A 24,826-nucleotide genomic window follows, 5' to 3' on the forward strand; every position below is an offset into this window, starting at 1 on the left:
TCATCCACGTAAAAGGCATGCTAAATATTCAATTAAGTATTCATTACGCTTCATTAAATGTTTCCGGGAGTTGTACGCCTTCCGGCGGCAGCCACTTTGAAGCTATGTTTCTTGAGGTGCGATACATAAGTACACATACAAACACAGCTGTAGGTGTGCTTGTTTGCTATTAGAAGCCGTAAATATTGTGTGTGGTATTTAATTAACCTGTTCATGTGTAAATTTTCTCAATAATTAGTTGGGCATTTATTCGCACGTTAAATATATTGGTTGTTGTAATTATTCAATTTCTCCCTCTGTACATAAATTTAACTTAAGTACAATGAAGACTAGGTAAAGGAGTTTTCTTAATAGCACTTCAGTTCGATTATGCCGGCGATGAGAGTCGTTATCGTTAATTATTGCATTTTTATACCCTGAACAGAGTATATTAAGTTTGCCACAATGTTTGTGGAAGTAAACGTGTTGGAGACCCCATAATATATAAACATCTATAAATGATCACGATCTAATTCGATTTAGCATGTCGATCCGTCCATCTTATTTTATATACGCGAACTACTCTATTAGTTTCTGATATATCGATCTGAAATTTTACACACGTCTTCTTCTCACTCAGAAGCTACATCGGCGAGCTAGATTGTAGGTGCGATATAAACTGAACGATCGGAATCGAAAACTCTTTCATTTGACATGATATCTTCCAGATCAAATCACTATAGCATACAAGTATAGTTGCCACACAAACTTATCGTTTAAAATCAAGGTCTTGTAAAGAGTATTTTGTATTTATGAAGGGTGTTTGGCTTGATTGCAACCGAAGTAGTAATTTTTCTTGATTTATTTACAAAAAGACATTCTTAATAAGTAATAATGTAGTAAACATTTTGAAATGTTCGCAGAAATTTTTAAAGTTTGAAAAGTGAACTTTCTGAATATGTGATGGTTATTTTTGAGAAACGAAAATTGGTAGGTTAAATTTTAGTTTTAATGAAAAGACGAAAATTCCTATGATAAATGTATGGGAACCAAAAAAAAACAAAAAAGAGTTGAAAAAAATAAAAAATTTTTTTTTGAAGCACCCTAACGTACAGAGTTTGAAATTCCGTCCCACAGTTCCTTTATACCGAGTTGTTGACGAGAGCTCTCAGAGAGCAGGAGTGCAAGCCGAGTAGAAAATCGTTCGGCTGTCTGTTGTGATTGCAGCTTCTCGACATCGAACCTTCCTTGTGTTTGTTGACGTGCGTTTTTTGCTGCACAGAGGCGGGTGCGAATCTTGGCTGCAACAAGATATAGGCGGTACAAAGTCACCCGGAAACTCGAAAATCTATACATACGTTAGGTATGTATATGGATGCTAAAGAAAGTATTAACTCGATTCAACCCATTTTTGATATACAGACATTCCTGGGTCCAAATATTCGGTACCTATGGGTTTGGACAGTTTCTGTTGGATTTGAACAATTTTTGGTCATAAGGTGGCACATACTAAAGGCATTATTCACACAAAGTTGTATCCCGTTATATTAATTACTTTTTAATTTGTGTCCTGGAAAGTGAAAGAATCTAGTGCAAAATGTGTTATATGGGAAATAAGCGTAGTTGTAGCCCGATTTCGCCCATTTGCTCTGTAATATAGGAATATGACAAAAATGTAATTTACAAAATTTAGTTGAAATCGGTCGGGGTTTCACCACAAAATGGGCGGTGCTCATCGTCCAATTTTCACTCGGGCTCCTATAAAACCCTCTTATATCTCTTCGGAGATTTATTGCGCTTTTAGTCGTTTTTATCAGTACCGTTATATGTCGAGTGAGCGAGGTTAATGTTCGATTAGATCCATTTTTATACTGTCGACAGAAGTTTTTATAATATTCGTTCTCAGCAAATTTGGCTTTTGTAGCTTAAGTGGTCGCTCACTTTTCTAAAATGTTTTTCCCACGGGTGCCACCTTGCTTTCCCCTATCCACTGTAAGATTTATATCCTAATTAAGTGCTTAGTTATGGCACTTTATGTGTTTTCGGTTAATGGCGATTTGTTGGCGTGGCAGTGGTCCGATTACGCCCATCTACGAACATGTCAAATTTCATCAAGATATCTAAATTTTTAGTTAAGTTACATAATGCACGGACGGACGGACAGACAGACAGTCAACCGGATTTCAACTTTTCTCGTCACCCTGATCATTTACATATAGTATATACAACCCTATACCTATCTCGCTTAGTTTTAGGTGATATGTACAACCGTTAGGTAGACAAAACTACATGTTATACTCTGTAGCAACTGGTTGCGAGAGTATAAATATTAGGGACGAATAAACTCCAACCACTCTTTTCCCACACATTTATTCTGTATTCCGCAACTAGAAGAACTCTGGCAAAAAATATGTTAATAGGAGAAAAGCTTCTCAATTTTATTCACGTCTCCTCCAGCTAGTTTTGATAGTAATTCTCTGAAAGCTGTGAAAATTCTGAAATAATCAACGGCGTCTGTAAGAGGATTAATGTTGCAAGAAAAAACGGCAAAGTAAAACAATAAGCAGGCAAGTTGAGTTGCAGCAAAAAGCGGGAGGTATGAATACTATGTTGCACTGAGTTTTGCAAGCTTAATGAAGTAACGCAATTAAAATGAGCTAAGTGCAATCAGAGGAAGCTGAAGAAAACACACAATGTTGGCAGAAAAATTGTGATAAATTGCCATGCATAAGTATGTATACGCACAGACGTTTTATATGTAGGAATAAAAGTAATTGAATATCTTTATAGCTTCTCTCTTGTTTTCCAGCGCCATTAACATGCAACAAGCGCCAGACAGCCAGATAGACACTTCGCAGGAGAAAACATAACAATAAGCCAAACAACGAGGCTGCGCATTTGAATGAGGTTAAGTTCACTTCACTCGCATCTGTTAGGCCCTCAATTTTGCAAGCTATCAGTGGACTTGCACTGTGATATAGAATTTTGTGGGCCGTAAGCCCCAAGAGTTTAAGAGAGCTCTATATAAATCTAATGAAATTATTCTAAATGGAATTAGTATTTATTTTCTGAGATATATCGTCCTTTCTCCTAAGAAGTTGCAAATTCGCCGAAAATGCCGATATCGGACCACTGTAGTATATAGCTGTCATACAATCTTCACGATCGGAATCAAGTGCTTGTACTTTTACAAACTAAAAATTAGCGTGAGTGGTCTGGATCAATATCGCTTCATAGAAACAATTTGGCAATGGAGTTGGCACCGCTCACCTTTGGATGATGTCCTACATACCTGTATTAGGAATTACATAATCAGCCTTGAGCAAATTTTATGCGTAATATTATTTTGAATTTCTCATATCACGTTGTGAATATGGACAAAATCGAGTTAAAACCACGCCTACTTTCCGTATATCAAAATTTCAAAGATTATTCGCTTTACAGTAAATAAATCGAGACCATAATGTAGAAGAAGTAAATCAACAAGTAAGGAAGGGCTAAGTTCGGGTGTCACCGAACATTTTATACTCTCGCATCATAAAGTGATAATCGAGATTTCATTATCCGTCATTTACATATTTTTCAAATACCGTATTTGTGTAAAGTTTTATTCCGCTATCATCATTGGTTCCTAATGTACATATATACTCGTATTATACAGAAAAGGCATCAGATGGAATTCAAAATAGCGTTATATTGGAAGAAGGCGTGGTTGTGAACCGATTTCCCCCATATTTCGTACATGTCATCAGAGTGTTAAGAAAATATTATATACCGAATTTCATTGAAATCGGTAGAGTAGTTCCTGAGGCATGGTTTTTGGTCCATAAGTGGGCGACGCCACGCCCATTTTCATTTTTAAAAAAAGCCTGGATGCAGCTTCCTTCTGCCATTTCTTCCGTAAAACTTAGTGTTTCTGACGTTTTTTGTTACTCGGTTAACGCACTTTTAGTGATTTTCAACATAACCTTTGTATGGGAGGTGGGAGTGGTTATTATCTGATTTCTTCCATTTTTGAACTGTATATGGAAATGCCTCAAGGAATAGAGTTTGGTTGACATAGCTATAGTAGTTTCCGAGACATGTACAAAAAACTTAGTGGGGGGCGGGGCCACTCCCACTTTTCCAAAAAAATTACGTCCAAATATGCCCCTCCCTAATGCGATCCTTTGTGACAAATTTCACTTTAATATCTTTATTTATGGCTTAGTTATGACACTTTATAGGTTTTCGGTTTTCGCCATTTTGTGGGCGTGGCAGTGGGCCGATTTTGCCCATCTTCGAACTTAACCTTCTTATAGGTGTATTGTGTATGTTTCATCATGATATCTCAATTTTTACTGAAGTTACAGCTTGCACGGACGGACGGACGGACAGACAGACATCCGGATTTCAACTCTATTCGTCACCCTGATCACTTTGGTATATATAACCCTATATCTGACTCTTTTAGTTTTAGAACTTACAAACAACCGTTATGTGAACAAAACTATAATACTCTCCTTAGCAACTTTGTTGCGAGAGTATAAAAATATTCTAAATCGGACGATAATTTGAAGACATATTATTTGGCTTAATGTTGTAAATCTTCCATGGTTACTGTAAATCTTCCATGGTTACTGTACATAAGCTTCAATTACTATAATTCCGTCACAATCGTCTACGAGTTCAACACCATATGACAAACATAACACAATTTACCTAAGAATATCGCGAATATTATGCTAGAAAGTCATAAGAATTGTATAGAGCAGCCATTTAAGCAACAATTTTTAGTTCACATTCATATAGACGTATATTTCTGCTGGTTGATGTCATTTTTTAGTTTGAATACCCATTTGTCCTCTCACTCACATACTCTTTTACTTATTACGTGAACACATATGCATATAACATATAAGTATATACTTATGTACATGTAACCGTTTACAAAGTGCCAACGGACTATAATATTTATCTGAGTGCCTAATGACCACAGCGACTTTGGATCCAAGCGCGGTTAAGTCAACACAGGCGAATTTATTTCTGCTGCTACACAATGCGTGTATTTCTTTTTAGTTTATTGCATATTTGGGATTGCAAGCCATGTCCCCAGCGAACTGTTGGGATACAACACGCAAGCGGATGACGAATCCACAACAGGATGTGTACAACAGCAAAGAAAGCCACAATTGGACTCGAATATTCCTATAGAAATAGCTATGGTGTCATTTTTGTTTCACATATATTAACATTTGTTTGTTGGCAAATAATGCAGAAGTTATTGTCTGCCTGAGAAATTATGTATCCACATGCTTCACAAGGGAATTTTTAGTGCGAAATTAGCTCGAAAGAAAATTTATGTATGTATGTATGTAGACTGATATGTAAAAAAGACAGTGACTGTCAAATTTAATGGCATTTACTTAAATTAATATAACACGAGTTTATTCTTAGATCAAGTATTCTCTGCTTAGCCAAAAAACATCCGTTTGAAGGCGAGCTAAATGGAGAAGGCGAAACGTCCCTCCCCAGGGTTGTGCGGAAAGTTTGGGACCCGCCACTTAAAAAAACACCACCAAGGAAAATCAATACAGCCTACGATGAGAGACCCCCTTTTTGATCATCTTGTAGAACCCCCAAAGGTGATCTAGTCACTGATGCCCAGAGCAGAGTTAAATTATGGAGGGAACACTTCTCCAGCCTGCTGAATGGCAGTGAACGCACAACACCAGGAGAAGGAGAACCCGATTCCCCAATCGATGGCGATGGAGCAGACGTTTCATTACCCGACCATGAAGAAGTTCGAATAGCAATTGCCCGCCTGAAGAACAACAAAGCGGCAGGGGCCGACGGATTGCCGGCCGAGCTATTCAAACACGGCGGCGAAGAACAGATAGGGAGCATGCATCAGCTTCTTTGTAAAATATGGTCGGACGAAAGCATGCCCAACGATTGGAATTTAAGTGTGCTATGCCCAATCCATAAAAAAGGAGACCCCACAATCTGCACCAACTACCGTGGGATTAGCCTCCTCAAGATCGCATATAAGGTTCTATCGAGCGTATTGTATGAAAGATTAAAGCCCACCGTCAACAAACTGATTGGACCTTATCAGTGTGGCTTCAGACCTGAAAAATAAACAACCGACCAGATATTCACCATGCGCAAAATCTTGGAAAAGACCCGTGAAAGGAGAATCGACACACACCACCTCTTCGTCGATTTCAAAGCTGCTTTCGACAGCACGAAAAGGAGCTGCCTTCATGCCGCGATGTCTGAATTTGGTATCCCCGCAAAACTAATACGGCTGTGTAAGCTGACGTTGAGCAACACCAAAAGCTCCGTCAGAATCGGGAAGGACCTCTCCGAGCCGTTCGATACCAAACGAGGTTTCAGACAAGGCGATTCCCTATCGTGCGATTTTTTCAACCTGCTTCTGGAGAAAATAGTTCGAGCCGCAGAACTAAATAGAGAAGGTACCATCTTCTATAAGAGTGTACAGCTGCTGGCATATGCCGATGATATTGATATCATTGGCCTCAATAACCGCGCCGTTAGTTCTGCATTCTCTAGACTGGATAAGGAAGCAAAGCAAATGGATCTGGTGGTGAACGAGGGCAAGACGAAATATCTCCTGTCATCAAACAAACAGTCGTCGCACTCGCCACTTGGTTTTCAGGTCACTTTTGACAGTCATAACTTCGAAGTCGTAGATAATTTCGTCTATCTTGGAAACAGCATCAACACTAACAACAACCACCAACGCTGTCTATGTCATGTCCTCCGTATGGATGGAAACACTCCGGCTCTGAAACCTCCGTACCCGCCGGTGGAAGCAGAGGAAGAGGAAGACCGACACTCTGGCTGCACTGGTATCTCAAATTCGGGCCAAATTGCGAAAAGAAGTAAAGACTGGCGCGCTTTTGTTAACTCGACTATAACCGCGTAAACTGTGTCTTCGGCAGTAAAGAAGAAGAATCACAGAAATAAGTGAAATTCAGTTTTGATACTTGCGTTACAGTAAGCTTTCAATATTATCGCTTTAGTTGTAGGTCCAGCTTATATACGTTCCTTACACAAAGTATTTGTTTTGTAGAAAAACCATCTATTTTAATGATACTAGTATGGTGTTGAAGCCCTAACAATCATGCATAAGTTTTACGTAAAGTGATAACCCTTTCACAAAATAGAGAAAAACAGTTGCTTTCAATTCAACATTCAGTTAAACAAAAAAAATTTTCTCACATCTTTAGATTTTAACTAATTTAACTCCAAGTCTGTCTATGATAAGCAGCTTTTATGTGGATACACATGTGCTCGTTCTCATCCTTATTTCAAGTATTTTATTTCCGTTTTACTTTATTTCCTCTCCACTTTTTCTATCTTGGCTTCACAATTTCACTGATTCCAGCTTGATAAGATAAATTGATAAACATTTCCGACATTATTGTCTTACATTTTTTCGGTTCCATTGCGTCCCGTACATAAAGTGCATTAGTTCTCATAAAGCACAAAGACTTAGTCCCCAATGACTGGCAGCTAAGTCAGCGAAATTAATTGTCAAAAAATTAAGGAAAATATTTAACGCGTTTTATAGCTAGGGATGCTTGCTTTCCTACATAAATTGAGTTATTAAATAACTGTAAAAATGTATGAGTGTATGAGCGGCATTAACACAAACAAACAGCAATGTTTGCACTCGACACACCCCTGCTGGGAGCTCTGCGTGCCAAAATTTAATTACGGTTAATTAAATTCTTAATAATACAAAATATGCATGAATGGAGAGAAACTAAGACCAAAGAAAAATGGAAAAACAACATACTTCCATACTTTGTAGCTTAAATAAAAAACCAATATGCTTCATAATATATGAATAATAATAAACAAGTATGTTCAGTGCTGAAAAGCTTCAAATCAACTTTAATGTATTAATACGAGTAATATGAAATATGCAATGCACGTCCATAATTATCTGTGTGTGTCACTAAATAATGTATAGTAATATACGATCGTTGGTGTTGCCTCAAAAATATTTGTATTCTCTTGCAACATGTTGCTAAAGAGTATAATAGTTTTGTTCACCTAATGGTTGTTTGCATCGCATAAAACTCATCGAGATAAATATAAGGTTATATGTAAGTATAGTTGATCAGGATGAAGAGGCGAGTTGAAATCCGGATGTCTGAGTGTCCGTCCGTCCGTCTGTGCACGACTTAACTTGAGTGTCACAGTGACAACGAGTACATCTAAATTTTTACACGCGAGATCATAAGAGAGGCCCTTATAGGAGCTGCTGACATAATTTGACGATGGACGTGGAACCGCCCACATTTACGTGAAAAGTCGTATGTCTGACTTCAACAAAATGAAGTAAATTGCATAATTCCGGTACTCTTATAGTACAGTGCGAAAAATCAAACTGCAACCACTTTCCAGTATTCCAATTATGTAGCAATGCATGTATCGAATTTTACTTTTAAAGTGTGCCAGCTTATGACCAAAAAGCATCCATATCGAACCAAAACTGTTTAAGCTCCCAGGTACCCAATATATAGATGTCAGTTCTTATAGTGATCTTTTTATCGAAAATATAGGTTAGTCTCTGAGATATATTATAGAGACTCAGAGATAATCCTTAGATGCTAATAATATGTCAGTGTGCAAATACTGGGTTGAATCGGATTAATAATTCTCTAAGTCTACAAATACCCAATAAAAATTTGCGAATTTCCGGTGAACTTTATACCGGATTGGCCAATATAATATGTGGGTTATATTAATGAAATCGAGTGCACCTGTTTTTCTAACAACAGCCCATCTCTGTGCCCAAAATGGATAAAATTGAGTGACAGCTTATCCTAGCCCAAGTGTTATTAAAGATTTTCAAACATCTGATTGACTTGATGGTATGTGAATTGCCTAATGAAACTTAGAGGACATCTTCTCTATTATTAAGATGTAGTAATACTAAAGAAAATATAATTGGGTGAATACTACACTATCTCTCATATACCAAATAAAAGGATTTCCAACTTTCGGCTGGCCTTATACTATATATTACATATTGACCGATATATGTAAGATATCTTAGCAAAATTAAATGAACGTATAACATTGCATATTAGGGTGGGTCGATTCCGGACTTTTTTCGATTCGGGATTTCTGAGAGTGCGGTACTTCCTGATTCCAATGCAACTTTTTGTTTTGAGATCGGATTGCATCTTCAACCGCAACTCCGGCCTTGAAATTTCGGAAATTCGCCTAAAATCGTGAAATTGTCTACCTAGCGCCTGAGGTACGCATCTCATGGCAAAATGTATAAAACAAAAGTTATTTGTCACGTCATTTGCTACCGAAATGGTATATGTGATCATGGCCGTAGGGCGAACCGTTCCCGAGATATGAGCGAAAAGGCGGCGCGCCACAGCGCAAGGTGAAAATTGTTGCAGCTCTCAGCTAACCTGTATTGGTCACCCCGAACCCACCGCGTGGAGGTGGCTGCTCTTCGGGTTCCTCCCAATAACAGCTTCTGATATTTTATATTTGTATTTCAGGCGCTAGGTAGACAATTTCACGATTTTAGGCGAATTTCCGAAATTTCAAGGCCGGAGTTGGGGTTGAAGATGCAATCCGATCTCAAAACAAAAGGTTGCATTGGAATCAGGAAGTACTAAGGCAACTTTTCCGCACTATTAGAAATCCCGAATCGAAAAAAGTCCGGAATCGACCCACCCTATTGCATATTTCTCCGTTTTTGAGCCTTTCAAAATGTAAGACTGTAAAATGTTCGGTTACACCTGAACTTAGCTCTTCTTTACTTGCTTATATTAGTATAGACATATACCACATAATTGCTTTGCACCAAAAGGTCACTCAATTACAATAACCCTATAATTTAAATATACATGACATAGATATATGATAATCGTGTGGAATTATTTGAAATTTTATTGATTTATAATGACTTTTGCCAGGGATATGTGAATGGCTACACTTGTGTCCTTTTACAGCCACGTGTAGCCGGCACAAGGTTTGACTGTGGGTGTAAATTTTATTCATTTGCGTGTATGTTAATTGTAATTTGATGTCTTAAAGTCGTAAAAATATTTTAAGAACGGTAATTTTTATTGCTTGTGCTTTCATTTAGTGAATATTAAAATTTTGTTATGTAATGCAATCAATAATTTTGAGGTTTTCGAAGGACCTTTTCTTATGCTTGCGATAGCTTTCTGACCACTTGAGACTTATGGTTGATGTACTCATTCATAGTTGCCATACAGTGGACAATTAAATATATATATAAACGGTCAGCATGAAGAGAACGATCGATATTTAAGAGAAACATAAACAATAGCATTACTCAAAGTGTTTCCCATATGAAACTAAGTACATATATCCATTTTCCTTTTTTTGGGAAGTTTTGTATTTAACCCGAAAAGAACTGCGCCGGTTTGGCGGCCAAAAATTATCGATCCTCTATGAACCTTATTCCATTGAGGGCCTTTTACATCGGTCGGAGCAAAGAGTGATCAGAAAATTATCAGTGTCTAGTCGCAAGTTCTGTCCGTTTTTCGGCAATTAATCGCTTTAAGTTGAGTGGCTGAGTTGTTGTCGGTAGCAATGGTTTCCCTGGATTTTGGAAGGTCACAATGCAGGACCCTCTTGGCATCCTACCTATCAGAAATAACTTGGCTTCAATGATATTCGGCTTTACCACTAATTTGGTGCTTATGTAAGGTTTGAAAAATGATTTAGTGCACTTATAGTTGGCATAACGGATCCATTTTTTATTACTAGTTCCAACCCAATCCAAAAACGACTCCTTTTTATAGTGTTCAAACAGTATTTCTGACAATAAAATAGTGTTTCAACGCCTCTTGGCTCCAATTCATATGACACTCTATTTCCTTGCTTTTGAAAGTATTCAGCTACTTTAAACGTTTTGAAATGCCTACTCTATGATTACCACATATTTTGCGAGTTTTTCTTGGGTTTGGAAACAATCTTCAACTAGTAATGTTTCCAGTTACGCATCTTCAATTTTTTCTGATCCAGAACGTTCTTCGAAATTAAATCGCTAGAGCATATTCACCATAAACTTACATCAAAATACGATGACTTTCGACTGAGGTTTCATTCATATTTATTAAGTAATGAAGAAAACTCCCTGGGAAAAATACAAAAAAATTTCAAGTACATTTATTTGAGTGCAAAAATTATTAGAGTTAATGCTTCAAATGAATGGGATGTACTGAAAAAGACGCACAAGGACTTCTTTTTAAAAGAGAACTACTCTCAATTGCTGTATTTGTAAAAAATGATAAATTCTATTAGAATAAGCGTTAAAAGAATATAGTTATTAGATCAAGAAAAAATAAAATATATTTAAAGAAAAATTGTCACTTATTATATAAGCCGTCATCGAAAAAATGGTCGTTGAAAAGAGCGAGTGACCCAAAACATTAATGGTGCACTTGGCCATGTCACTCGGTTGACATTTCAAGCGTTTGTCTGAAAAAGGACAATAGGCATGCAGAAACAATTGCTGGCGTGGACAAATGCCATTTTCGGATGTCTACTTTTGGGCAGCGAGCACGTGCCGACTACACTGAGCATTGAGGATTTTTGTGCCGAGCTAACTTTTACATGTTGACCTCTTTGTGGGATTTGCTTTTTTATTTTGCATTTTTATCTTTATTGTGCCCACTCAAAAAGTGCCTTCGGCGAAATTGTGGTGGATGCAAATTAACTTGTAACAGTTTCATGGTCACTCATTATTTAAATTGTTTTAAAGTGTCCACTCAAGTTGGTTGCCGCCTTCCTCTTGTACTTGGACACAGTAAATTGGTTTACCAAATGGCAAACCTATGATTTTATTTATTTTAGGGTAGTCGACACTTTACTAAATATGTTAAATGACGGCAAATTTAAATTTTTAGTTCATTTTGGCACAACAATTATAAGCGTTGAAGTAGGACATAATCGTGTGTGCTTGAGTTTATGTACATATATTATGACTGTAAACTGTGTTGATTTTTAGTGAGAACAAATTGGTATCTAATATCAAACGAAAAAAATAAAGAAGCAAGGAAGGTGGAATTACGGCACTGCCGATTATGATCAATACGTTTTCAAATCCCCTTTGAGGCCGGTAAAAACGAAATTCGACATTTCTGGTAGTTCTGGATTACATTTAATTGTATTCAAGGTAAAGCACAAGGAACAATTAAAACAGTTCTTTAAAAATTATCCTCGGAAGGCAATAATATTGTATTATATAATTATAACTTATAAATAGAAAATATCCGAGTTTATTAAGCTTTCATTCCTTTTTTAATTATTGAGTTTTTTTTTGTAATTATTAAACGATTTCATCTTCAGTCAAATTTATACTTTTGTGAATGTTCAATGAAGCAAGACCATTAAGACGATCTTGTCCCATCATATTTATAAGATAACTTTTGATTCTTCTTAAAGTCGAAAACGATCGTACTGGAGCTACTTTTGTTACAAGCAATGCTATGAAAATACTGTTTAAATTTTCAAATGTTTTCACGTTTCCAATCCAAAATGAAAAGTTGAAGTCGTTGATACAAATTCTCTACGGTTGAAATTGCTATTTATATATTTCCAAAATACCAATAAAAGAGAATGCAATATGGAGCTTTTCTTTTAGAGATTTCAATGAACTGACATCACTGTTATGCCTATAGATAAATCGTGCACTTAAACCAATTGCTTTTAGTTAAAGCGGTTATCCATTTATCTCTAGTTTTAGAATTATTTATTGCATCTCGAGGTATATATTCGTAATTCTTAATAATTATATTCAACTATTTTATTCAAATTATTTTACGTATTATTCGTACCTAGAAAAAACAAGAAAACACGTTAACTTCGGCTGCACCGAAGCTAATATACCCTTCACAGGAGCGTTTCTTTTAGTAAGTATGTGTTCAGTTTGTATGGAAGCTATATGCTATAGTAATCCGATCTGAACAATTTTTTCAGAGATTATATTATTACCTTAAGCAGTAGTCCATGTCAAATTTCGTGAAGATACCACGTCAAATGCGAAAGTTTTCCATACAAGAACTTGATTCCGATCGTTCGGTTTGTACAGCAGCTATATGCTATAGTTAACCCTCTACCGCATGGCCATCTTCGTTATGAAAAAAAAAATAAAACTCCACTAATATACGTTTATTTTGAATCCATTTACATATATTTGTAGAAAAAAATATTTTAAAATGCATATTTTACCAGAAAATAAAAGACGCCATATATGGCTCTCTATGCATACAAAGTTGCTTGGAGTGTATTACTTTTACTCAGTGTGGAAGCGTGTGAAACAGTTTCGTTTGTCATTGTAGCACAGGAATACATTACATTTCTCACAAAAAGTATACGAACGGAATGAGCAGTCATTTTGACAAAGTTGTCTATTTTTCATCCATTTCGGAAAGTGTCCAATACAGTCGGTACGTATAGAATTCAAAGGAAAGTCTTGACGCTTACCCTTTTTGGTGCCTTCTCTGCTTGTTGTCGGAGATGAAGAGTTTGATACCGATGCAATTGGACGCCCTCGTTTTCGGGATTTTCCTACCTTGCAAAGATGTTCGCTCACTGCAAGTTTGAAATTAAATAACGGCATAAATTCCCCTGACTTACGGCGCCACAAGATCCAAGAATTTACAAGGCACATATCAATCATGTGGAAAAAAATCTTTTTGTACCAAACCTTAGTGCGTAAATGAATTCTATAAAGACCAAGTAGTGAATCAAGCAAGTCTACGCCGCCCATATAATTATTGTAAACGTCGACAGACTGTGGTGAATGAATTTCAATATACTTTTTCTTTTTTTTACTAAAACGTGTCTTTGTGGATATAGGTTGGCATCCAACGAAAGTTGAAAGAATATTTACTACCTTATTGTCAAACCAAGAAACGAGGCCCAGTTTGACCCCGTCGATTTTAGTTACCTTCTCCACCATGCTGCCTCTCCCCAACTTTTTCAATTCCTTTTCCGTCGGCATCTTACAGTTAGGGACTCGATTAAGTCTTACCGTACCCAAAGACAATAAACCATTTTTCATGAGATGCACTTGGAGGCCGGGGCTTGTAAACCAGTTGTCAAAAAAAATTTTGTAATTTTGATATCTCGGTACAGTGACTGCTAGCCTTGTAACAACATTTCGCTGATTCCCAGATTCGGTGATCCCTTTGGATGTTTATCACTTTGTGCTCCAGCAAATATATCAAAATCGTAGCTAAATCCTGAAACTCCACTTAAAACAAAATTCTTGAAACCCCATTTGTGCGGTTTGGCCGGAATGTATTGTTTTAGATGATGTCTGCACTTTGTGGGAATTATTTGCTCATCCACAACCAGTTGCTCCTCTTTTGGTATGAGCAGTACCTTTTCACGGATTTTATTTAGAAGTGGTCGAACTTTGAACAGCTTGTCAAATCCATCTTCACCTGGCGATTTCATATCCTCATTGTTGTTGAAATGCAAAAAGCGTTTAATGTTTTCCCATCTATTGCAAGTCATGATGGTGCGTACAAATTCTTGGCCAACTGTAGTATCCCAATAATGCCTCGACGATGGTAATTTCATCAAAGACATGTATAAGACTATGCCTGAAAACAAATTTTCACTAAGTTTCTCCACAGTGTTTACGCTGAACTCACCTATAAATTGCTCTATTTCGCTCTTAGTAATATTTGCCGGCTTATTTATGTCTTTTTGCAGCGCAAGTATGTTCGATTGTTCAACTATAAAGTTTATCAAATCTTCGTCAAAGAAAAATTGAAAGAACTCCGCTGGCGTCTCTAATTCATCGATAAAACTTGGAAGCTCCATGTCTCCTTGAAATGGAAAGTTTTCACTTAAATACGGGGGCAAGTTATTTTCTTTCCAGTTTGGTGGTTTCGATTTTTTAGCGCGTTCTTCGTTTGAGCTACTAGGCTCGTCATATACGTCTTCGGAACTGCTTTCATCGGTCTCCGATATATATACATCTTCCTGGCCAGAAACTTGTGCTCCAACAACTTCTTCATCTGATTCGGATATATAATCATCGTCGCTTTGAAGCCCATTATCGACTACATTTATATATCTTAAATTTCCATAAAAAGATCTTGCATCCATTTCTGAAAAAATTTTACTAAAATGCATGAAAGGCAAAATAGTATGTACTGCATGAAAGGCCACATATGGCTTCGACAGTTTTTCCAAAAATAGTATGTACTGCATGATAGGCCATATATGGCTTTGTCCGATTTTGCACAAAAGCGTGCCTATAGTACTTACCTTCCAATCGGTTTGTATTTTTATTGTGTGAACACTATGTTTTTCCTTCGAAAAATAATTTTTTCTCCGAGAAAAGTCCTAATTTTGATGATAAAAATTTTGTCCAAAACACCACGAAATACACTTAGCGTTACTCATGTGAGACACCTTCACAAAATAAACGAAAACAACAAGCAAAACCTATCAAAATCAAACAGTATCTGAAATATCAACAAAGAATTGTCCAAAGAAAACTACCGTTACAAATTTGTTCCGCTACATCACTTTCCTAGTGCAAAGCCAAATGCAACAAATCCCAAAACCATATATGGCGTTGTATGCGGTAGAGGGTTAACCGGTCTAATGTACAGAGTTATGGGACCAATATCTTAATTAGTTTAAGAAGCAACGTAAGTAGAGCAACAGAAGCTTAAAATGAGTCAGAGAAATTGCAAATGCAAAGCGAAATGTATCTGAGTGAGTGTAATGTATAGTGTGAGCCTAATAAGATATCTCGTTACTTATGAAATATTTAAAGTTTTGGTATTTATCAAAAAGAGAGTTGCACAATATTTTTCACAAAAATCCGGAACGAAAATTGTCAGCTATAGAAACCTTTAATACAATTCAAGAAGAATTTAAAAATCAACTTTCCCTCATATTTTCTCAGCAATTTCGCCCATTTAAGATAAAAATCGCAATAAAAACTTCTCTGTAGTGGTATTTAATTAGTTTGCGTCGTTTTTCACCTTCTTCTGGTGACAGCAAGTTTAACAACTATTTTCTTGCTAAACTCATTAGGCGCGCTGCACAAATATCGCGCAGCAAATTGACTTAATAGAAATGCTGGCACGTAATTAAAACTTGTTATGATTATGCAGCTCTAGTGGCCGCCATAGCTTAGACTTTCGCGCTAAAGAGCAAAGTAAAGAAGAAGTGTATAACTTTATCATGAAAAAGGAGACGACTGCGCTATTAAATGACAATCCGTTTAATGGAGGCTTAGCAGCAGAGTGGGCTAAGAAGAATACTGCATATTTGATTTGGCACAGGAAACACCTGTATATTTGATGAACTTTCTTAGGAAACTTTCTAGGAATTTTGTCTAATCGTATATTAAACAGCTCAAAGTTTATAAATTTCATTGTTTCTTTAAAAATGTATTGCAACAAATATGCACTATTATGCTCTATTAAGACAACAGCTTTTTCCACTATTCGGGTTTTTAGAGCGGTACAGTAATATAATTTTAAACACTAATTTTAACCTTTTATATTAAACTCGCTCCATCTAATCGAAAGCTTTTTAAGTACAAATTTTTCGGCAATAACAAATCATTAACTTACCTTGTAAAGACTTCGTGCGCTCAGTGTTGCTGTCTGTTTACGGCGGCATTGATTACAACGTCAACGAATCTATGAAGGAATTAAGCAGAAAATAACAAATTAAATCAATGCCGGCAAGAAAAGTACGCTAAGTGAAAACTGAAACGAGCGACACGCGTTGACGTTAGAAACACCCTAAATCACCGTTGATGTGCGCCACGTCGTATACGCAACCTAAATAATCTATGTATAAGCCACAACAAATAAAATACAGTGTGCGGCCACCTTAACCACGCACCCCTCTCGGTCGTATAGCGCAAACTAGTTGTGGCTGCCGAGTTCGTTGCCAACTGCGAACGCAAAGGAAATTAAATTAGGGCAAAATAAACCCTTCACATGGCTTAAGCCAAATTTGTCGTATATTTAATATGATTTACTTGAAACCTAACCTCACTTAAAGAGAGCAGGAACTTTATAGCGCTGCATTGGTAACGCAAAATTTCGGCCTTAAACTGTCAATGTTACATGCACCGAACGATGATTGTTATTATTATTATGTGCCATTATTAGTATTAATCCAACAAACGAATTTATTTGCTACCCAAACAGCTGGCATAAAACAAAAGTGTGTGACAGAAAGTATCACCAGTGCTATTGGGGCGTGTGTTGTGGCAGAGGCATGTTTTCACAACAACAAGAAAGTATGCCGCAACATGGCAGTCAAGCCGCAGCAACTAACAAGGACAATGAATGTCAATTACCTACTTCGGTATACTTACTGGTATATAAATTTGATTTTGTGTACAAACTGATTTTGGCAAAGTTCTATGTGTGCTAGTAAATAATTGCTCTTGCGGAGTAGCAGTTGCCAGTACGTGAGAAACTGTTTATTTTGGGTGGGAGTATGTGGTGAGTATACGTACATACATACATATGTATATTATATCAGGTTCAGGCTTGCTGTTGTGCCTGCTGAGTGCGACGGTTATTTTGTTATGAATTTGTTAGCGAATTGCATATAAATTAGTTCCAGAAAATATTATTTTGATTTTCCACATATGTTATGTAATCCATGAATTGTAATATATAGCTTGCTACCAAAGTTAGGCCAAATATAATACTCATTAGTGTGCAGCGAACTTAAAAGCTGAATTAGACACGTCAGTAGTTAATTAATACTTCGAAAAATCATAATTTTCTTCTCATATATCAAAAGAAGTTACTAAATTATATATATATATATATGTATATATATTATATTCTCACATATAAGGTATGTATTTTAGAAATTTAGAAGGATTTATTAAAAATGTATAGCCCGTTCAAATGTCTTTGAGCATACACGTCATTGAATATGCTGAGACAATACTAACCATACAGACATAAAAAACATATACAATTATTTTCATTTACATTGCATTTTACGCATGATTACATAAATAAACGTATCTTCTTCTCTTCTTTATTGGCGTTGACACCGCTTACGCGATAATAGCCGAGTTATAACAGCGCGCCAGTCGTTTCTTCTTTTCGCTACGTGGCGCCAATTGGATATTCCAAGCAAAGCCAGGTCCTTCCCCACCTGGTCCTTCCAACGGAGGGGAGGTCTTCCTCTTCCTCTGCTTTCCCCGGCGGGTACTGCGTCGAATACTTTCAGAGCTGGAGTGTTTTCGTCCATTCGACAACATGACCTTTGCATATCCAGCGTAGTCGCTGTCTTTTAATTCGCTGAACTATGTCAATGTCGTCATATATCTCATACAGCTCATCGTTCCATCGAATGCGATATTCGCCGTGACCAACGCACAAAGGACCATAAATCTTTCTCACAACTTTTCTCTCGAAAACTCGCAATGTCGACTCATCAGTTGTTGTCATCCTCCAGGCCGCTGCACCATATAGCAGGACGGGAATTATGAGTGATTTATAGAGTTTGGTGCCACGACCGCTTGTTTGATGACAGGAGATATCTCGTCTTGCATTGCTTCCTTGTTCAGTCTGGAGAAAGTAGAACTAACGGCGCGGGTGTTGAGGCCAATGATATCAATATCATCGGCATACGCCAGCAGCTGTACACTCTTATAAAATTGTACCTTCTCTCTATTTAAGTTCTGCAGCTCTTTATTTTCTCCAGCAGTAGATTAAAGAAGTCACACGATAGGGATTCGCCTTGTCTGAAACCTCGTTTGGTATCGAACGACTCGGAGAGGTCCTTCCCGACCCTGGCGGAGCTTTTGGTATTGCGCAACGTCAAACAGTCAATTCAGACATCGCGGCATAAAGGCAGCTCCTTTTCGTGCTGTCGAAAGCAGCTTTGAAATCGACGAAGAGGTGGTGTGTGTCGATTCTCTTTCACGGGTCTTTTCCAAGATTTGGCGCATAGTGAATATCTGGTCAGTTGCTGATTTGCCAGGTCTAAAGCCACACTGATAAGGTCCAATAATCCACAATACGCTGGATAGAACCTTATATGCGATGTTGAGGAGGCTTACCCCACGGTAGTTGGCGCAGATTGTGGGGTCTCCTTTTTTTGGATTGGGCATAGCACATTAAAGTTCCAATCGTTGGGCATGCTTTCGTCCGACCATATTTTTACAAAGAAGCTGATGCATTCTCTTATCAGTTCTTCACCGCCGTGTTTGACTAGCGGCCGGCAATCCGTCGGCCCCTGCCGCTTTGTTGTTCTTCAGGCGGGCAAATAAATCAGTCCTTTACTTAAATTGAATCATTTCAGTCAAATATTAATAATGGATTTGTTTTTACCATCATATGACCCGAAATGGAAGCAGGTATTCAATAGTTTGAAAACAAAAAGTTCAGGTGCAACCGAATATTTTACACTCTTGGAGAAAATGTTTCCTGGGTTTCATTAGGGTACCTCACTTAAAATCACCAAAAATGGGGCAAAGTTAGTTAATTTCAATTGTCTATCTGACACACCGATATTTTCGGTCAAAAGTCAACTATAAATACTGGGTTCCTAGGGACATGAACAGTTTTGTTTGAATTTGGACAATTTTTAGCCACAATGTGGCATAGTTTATAGGAATTATTGGTGCAAAGGTTTGGCCCGTTATAACAATGGTTTTCTGATAAGTGAACTGGAAAGTGAAAGAATCAAATGTAATTTAAAATTGTGTTATATGGAAAGTATGTGTTGCTGCAGCCCGATTTTGCCCATTTTCACATGGGTTCCCATAAAGCCTTCTAATATAATGTCGCTGGTGTATTTAGTTATTTAGTTATTGATTTATTGCGCTTTTTTAGTTTTGAACAGTATCGTTATATGGGGATTAAGCAGGGTTATCTTCCGCTTTCATTCATTTTCACACTGTCGATAGAAGTTCTTATATTATTTGCTCTCAGCAAATTTAGTTGTTGTTAATAATTTAGGAGACATGTTCATTAAACTTATTTCGGGGCGGGACCGCGCCCACTTCATTTACATTTTTTGTCCACAGGTGGCCCTTGCTACTGCGATTCCCTGTACAAAATTGCAGTTTTAAATCTTAATTTAGTGGTTAGTAATGGAGCTTTATAGATCTTTCGGTTAATGACACTTTGTGGGCGTGGCAGTGATCGGATTACGCCCATTTACGTAATTTTTTTTGTACTAAGATAAGGGTTTGCCATTATGCCTTACAAATTATTTCAAGCAAGAGACCTCCCAGCCAAGGTTGAGACCAGGCACGATAAAGTCATTAATCATTAGTCCATAGCGTTCCTCATTGGCTGTAACATATTTCTTTAATTGAAATTTCAAGTAAGCACTAGTAGCAATATTATTTAGAAACAATATAAATTGGTTTAAGGGATTTTCCCTTTGTTATACTTTTATTTTGAAGTATCCAATTTGATTCCAGCTACCACTACTAATTCGTATCTTATTTGCTCAAAGTAGTAGTCTGGTAACTTATGCCTATTTTCATGACTTCTTGGTGGGAAGGTGGTTTTTTTATAGGAAAATAAAATGAATTATCTTGAATATTTAGAGTGTTTTTATTTACATATTGAAAATAATAAAAAAAAAAATAAAATTATTTGAAAATTTAATACTTTATTACTATTATTATTGTCACTCGAAGTTAGAACCTCAAAAGAAATGCACGTGGGTGGCCCGGGAGATTTTGGCTCTTGATGTTATCTGAAATCAAATATTCTTGATTTTTTTTTTATCTATAGACATGACATTCTGGTCGGAACTACTGAAGTTAAATTTCAAGGGTAAATAACAAAATGGCGGACTTTGAAACTAAAAGTCCTTTTATTTTAGCAAAGAAAGGGTTGTGAAATAAAAAGTTAGTGGTGAAAAAACTCTCGTTAGTACCGACGAGAACATGCATATGTAGAACAGCCTGTTAAAATTTGAAAGCAATCGGTTCAGTAGAAAAAAAGTTAGGACCCAGGCCGACCAGAAAAACAATGTTTTGAGAAAAACGCGTTTAAAGTTCAACAACTCGGAGAGAGAGGACTCCGAGGCGCTCTAGGAAACTCGTTATAACTCCCGAAATATTTCGAATTTCTGTCCGAAATTTTCACAGTAAATTCTCAAGTCAGTGTACTTCATCAAAATCCTTAACTTTCTTGCTTAACGTTATCACTCACATATTCCCGCTATATACACCCAGATCTATGAAGATTTCCCATGCCATTAAAAATATTTGTATAAAACGCTAATTAAAGTGTTGTTGAACAAGGATATCTCTATCTACAAAAACAATTCCGGTTCGCACTCAAATGTTTGATCGAACTTTTTCAAGTAGCAAAATTATTGCAGCCGCCGCAATGCTTTCTTGCTGCACGTGTTGCCACTCCGCTAATTCTTTGTTCTGCTTTCAGTCTTTTGCACATTCCCTTCATTTTACACACGGAATCAGAATGTTCTGCTATTTGTTTAACAAATTACTCTGTCTGTGAGCCTTAGGACATTTGTAAGAAAAGAAATACGCATTGCGCTCGACATATTTGGGCAATAGTGGGTGGGAACTGGCCAGCAATTATTTATTTGCATGTACCCAATATGCCTAAATGAATTTCTTTTCCTTTGCTGCGTATGTCCTGAACCTGTATATTCCCAAAGAGGAGGCTACAGCGGAGGAAGAAGAGGGTGTTCTCTTTGTGCGCGTACTTCTGACTACCCTCAGGGGCAGATTTGTGGGTAAGAGAACTTTTTCTGAATTCATTCGTGATTAGCAGAAATTAGAGATTAACGTGCTACCAAGGTGCTTAACTCGCTCATTAACTCGCTTGGCTTAGTCCACCTCCCATATTACGATCTTAATTTATTTGCCTTTAATTAGACATATTTCCCCGAAGGTCTTATTTGTACATTGCTGAATTGCCTGCGAATACCACCTAAATTTCCTTTATCGTGAGAGCTTATGCCTAGTTTAATTGCTTTGCGATATACGCATTCAGATATTTTTATCTGAAAGCGCGACACACTCTTACTTGTGTGTGTGCGTGTAATGACCAACTGCGCAGTGCACCACTTCATCATAAATCACGTGATTTATATTTTTACCATTCATAATGATTTAAGATGGGTGTGTACTGTTGGCAAATGGTTGTATTGATGTAAGAGTCATTAGCTTTTTTTCCATTTTGTTTGCGTACCAGTGAGAACACGCCGTAACTACATAAGCACCCGCGAGGTTATACCACCAACGTACGCAAATGAAAGGGCACAAATCTCATATTTTTATGTTCCAAAGAAAAGGGAAAAAGTGAGGCCGAAGTATCCTTCGAATGGCGACCAAATAAAAGTTTCGAAACTGAAATTTTCTTAGCAAACTGCAATTACATTTGTGCAAGAAATAATAAAAGACTTGCAGATGGTCTAGCCGATTTTTCGTGATCTCGGATAATTCTTTCAAATGAAAAGCTACAATTTAAATAAAGACAATTTTAGAATTTGAAAGTAATTTAGGAAATAAGTCTCTTGTGTTAGTGAAAAAAGTTTTTCTCGGAAAAAAATTTTAACACAAAAAATGTAGAGAGTACTAAAACTCAACGAAGTACAGGTCCAGAAGCTTCTGTAACGGAAGTAAACAACAAAGTTCGTCAAAACAAAAGTCGCTCTAAAGTCATTTTGAAGACTCAAAACCAGATAGACAGACGCAATTTTTTTTGCCATGGTGAAAATTTTTACGAAACGAAGTCAGTCACGAACGTCGGCAGCATCATTAAGAAAAAAGACCCAATGTGTGTTTTTGCTCAAAGACAAAAATTGAAGATAATAATCGAAATAACTTTCGTCTCGAACTAGAACCTTAATAACTTTCACTCAGTGAAAAGAAATAGTTGTGGTACCGTGTTGCCCAAATTCTTAGAATAATGTGACAAAAGTACTACACTGTAGGTATAAAACTAAAAACGTTTATATAAAATAAATATAAATATTGTTAAAATAACAACTTTAGAGAATTAGAAATAAATTAAGAAATATATATTCTCAAATTGCAACCTCCTTGAAGGGTGAAAGTTCAAAATTTGAAAGGAAACCTTAGTTCTGATCGAATTTTCTAAGTAAAGAGTTTTCAGTAGGCTTACAGATGAAACTATTTTTCGGTGGAGTTTTAAATTTATTTTTTTTTATTTGCTATAAATTTAGATTAAGTGTACAACAAAGTAAAAAGTTATATTTTCGTAAAATAGGCTAGCGAATAGTAGAATTACTAGCTGCCAATAGTAAATAACTGTATAAGGCAGATTATAAATCAAAGCTGTTGTTATGTATGTTCCGATATATTTCTTATGTGTTTTCTTGATATACAGTTATAGCTACTGAAGAGAATTCGTTTATAAGTCACTCATCAAATTTGGAGTTTCCCAAAACAAAACCGTGATGTAGTATGTATATAAAATCAGTGGTTTTCTCTAAACATATTTGGGATACTTTTTAATTTTTCTACAATGTGAAACATATATTTCTAATAAAGAAAAATATTTGATACACGTTTACTTTTATATTACGTATGTATCTATACAAATTTGTATACATTTAAATAGATATTTATATTAGTCTCTTCTTATATGTATGTATGTATATAAAAATTAATCGCAAAATGTGTTGCCAAGCGCATAACAACGCCTGGACCAATTTGGCCAATTCTTTTTTCTAAATGTTCGTTGAGGTTCAAAGATGGTTTTATTCAAATAATTGCCGGAAAACCCTTAAGACCAGCCCTTTTCTTTTTCCCATACAAACGAATAAATGTTTGTTCGTTAGAAACGCTAATGCTCGAGAACGGCTGCACCATCTTGATGAAATTTTCAGAGGTTGTTCGCTGTGGATCGGTGAAGGTTTAGAAAAAAAAACTGTAAGCTTTTCGTGAGGAAAAGTCGGAAAATTGGACAATTCCAAAAAGTAACTTTTTTTCATACAAAATTATTTTTTTTTAATTTTTTTTGTTTTGTTTTCCAATTATTTGAATCATTCAAATTTGTCGTTTGCTTTCTTTATTCCGGCCATTCAAGATAAAATAAATTATTGAAAATTATTCAGTGAAAACGTTATGTGTGTTTCACACAAAGTGATCAATTACAGATTGACCACAAAGTGGTCGCGCTAATATCGGTCGGCGTTCTTTTTGGCATCAACATACATTGGCAGCCCATGGCACATGGATGGGATGACATACGTGCGTTATTATTGATCGCGGTCAATTAGCACACGATCGTCACGATGTCAGAGTACGACTTTTCAAACAACAGTTACGATGTTTGATGGACTTTATCTTGAAGCAACGTGTGGTATATATGGTGCTGTTAGATGCTAGATGTACTCTGTTGAGTGGCAAAAAAGAGGACACTTTCTTACACCATATTGATGAAATCATTTCTGCAAAAATTCCTTATGCAGAGAAAGATCCAATATTAAGTATACGAAGTGATGAAAACCAATATGGTTTATGGACCTTGCGGACACCACAACCCCACTTCGGTTTGTAAGTCTGACAGTAAATGCACGAAACACTATCCACGTGCATTTCTTTCGGAAACACAAACTGGAAATGATGGATATCCACCCTTCGGCGTCGCTCAGCATTCAATTTAGAAGAGTGAATATCGAAGTTGACAACACATGGACCGTACTATATTCGCCAGTGTTCTCTAATTCACATTCAAAATTCATATCAATATTGCAATTGGTTATTGGCCTTGAACGATACGGTCGATACATGAATTGCAATAAAGCACTTTGTGCCTCTCGCAATTAATTTGAAGAATGGCCAAAG

At 36.6% G+C, this 24,826-nt stretch overlaps 2 protein-coding genes across 2 annotated transcripts in view; both read right to left on the minus strand.

Moving 5' to 3' along the window:
- Window positions 1–24,826, minus strand: part of LOC126756268 (cGMP-specific 3',5'-cyclic phosphodiesterase) — a 101,600-nt gene that overhangs the window by 26,755 nt on the left and 50,019 nt on the right. The window contains exon 2 of the mRNA XM_050469214.1: window positions 16,608–16,676. The gene's annotated coding sequence lies outside the window, so the exon portion shown is untranslated. The remainder of the gene's footprint in view (window positions 1–16,607; window positions 16,677–24,826) is intronic.
- Window positions 14,143–15,120, minus strand: LOC126758280 (piggyBac transposable element-derived protein 4-like). The gene has a single exon (XM_050472534.1). It carries the CDS (start codon window positions 15,118–15,120, stop codon window positions 14,143–14,145), a length of 978 nt encoding a protein of 325 aa, XP_050328491.1.

The sequence above is a fragment of the Bactrocera neohumeralis genome, chromosome 2 (assembly GCF_024586455.1).
Source record: "Bactrocera neohumeralis isolate Rockhampton chromosome 2, APGP_CSIRO_Bneo_wtdbg2-racon-allhic-juicebox.fasta_v2, whole genome shotgun sequence".
Lineage (NCBI taxonomy): Eukaryota > Metazoa > Arthropoda > Insecta > Diptera > Tephritidae > Bactrocera > Bactrocera neohumeralis.

What these genes read in the sequence shown, in the direction of transcription:
- LOC126758280 (XM_050472534.1), bottom strand. Translation starts at nt 15,120, where the DNA reads ATGGATGCAAGATCTTTTTATGGAAATTTAAGATATATAAATGTAGTC.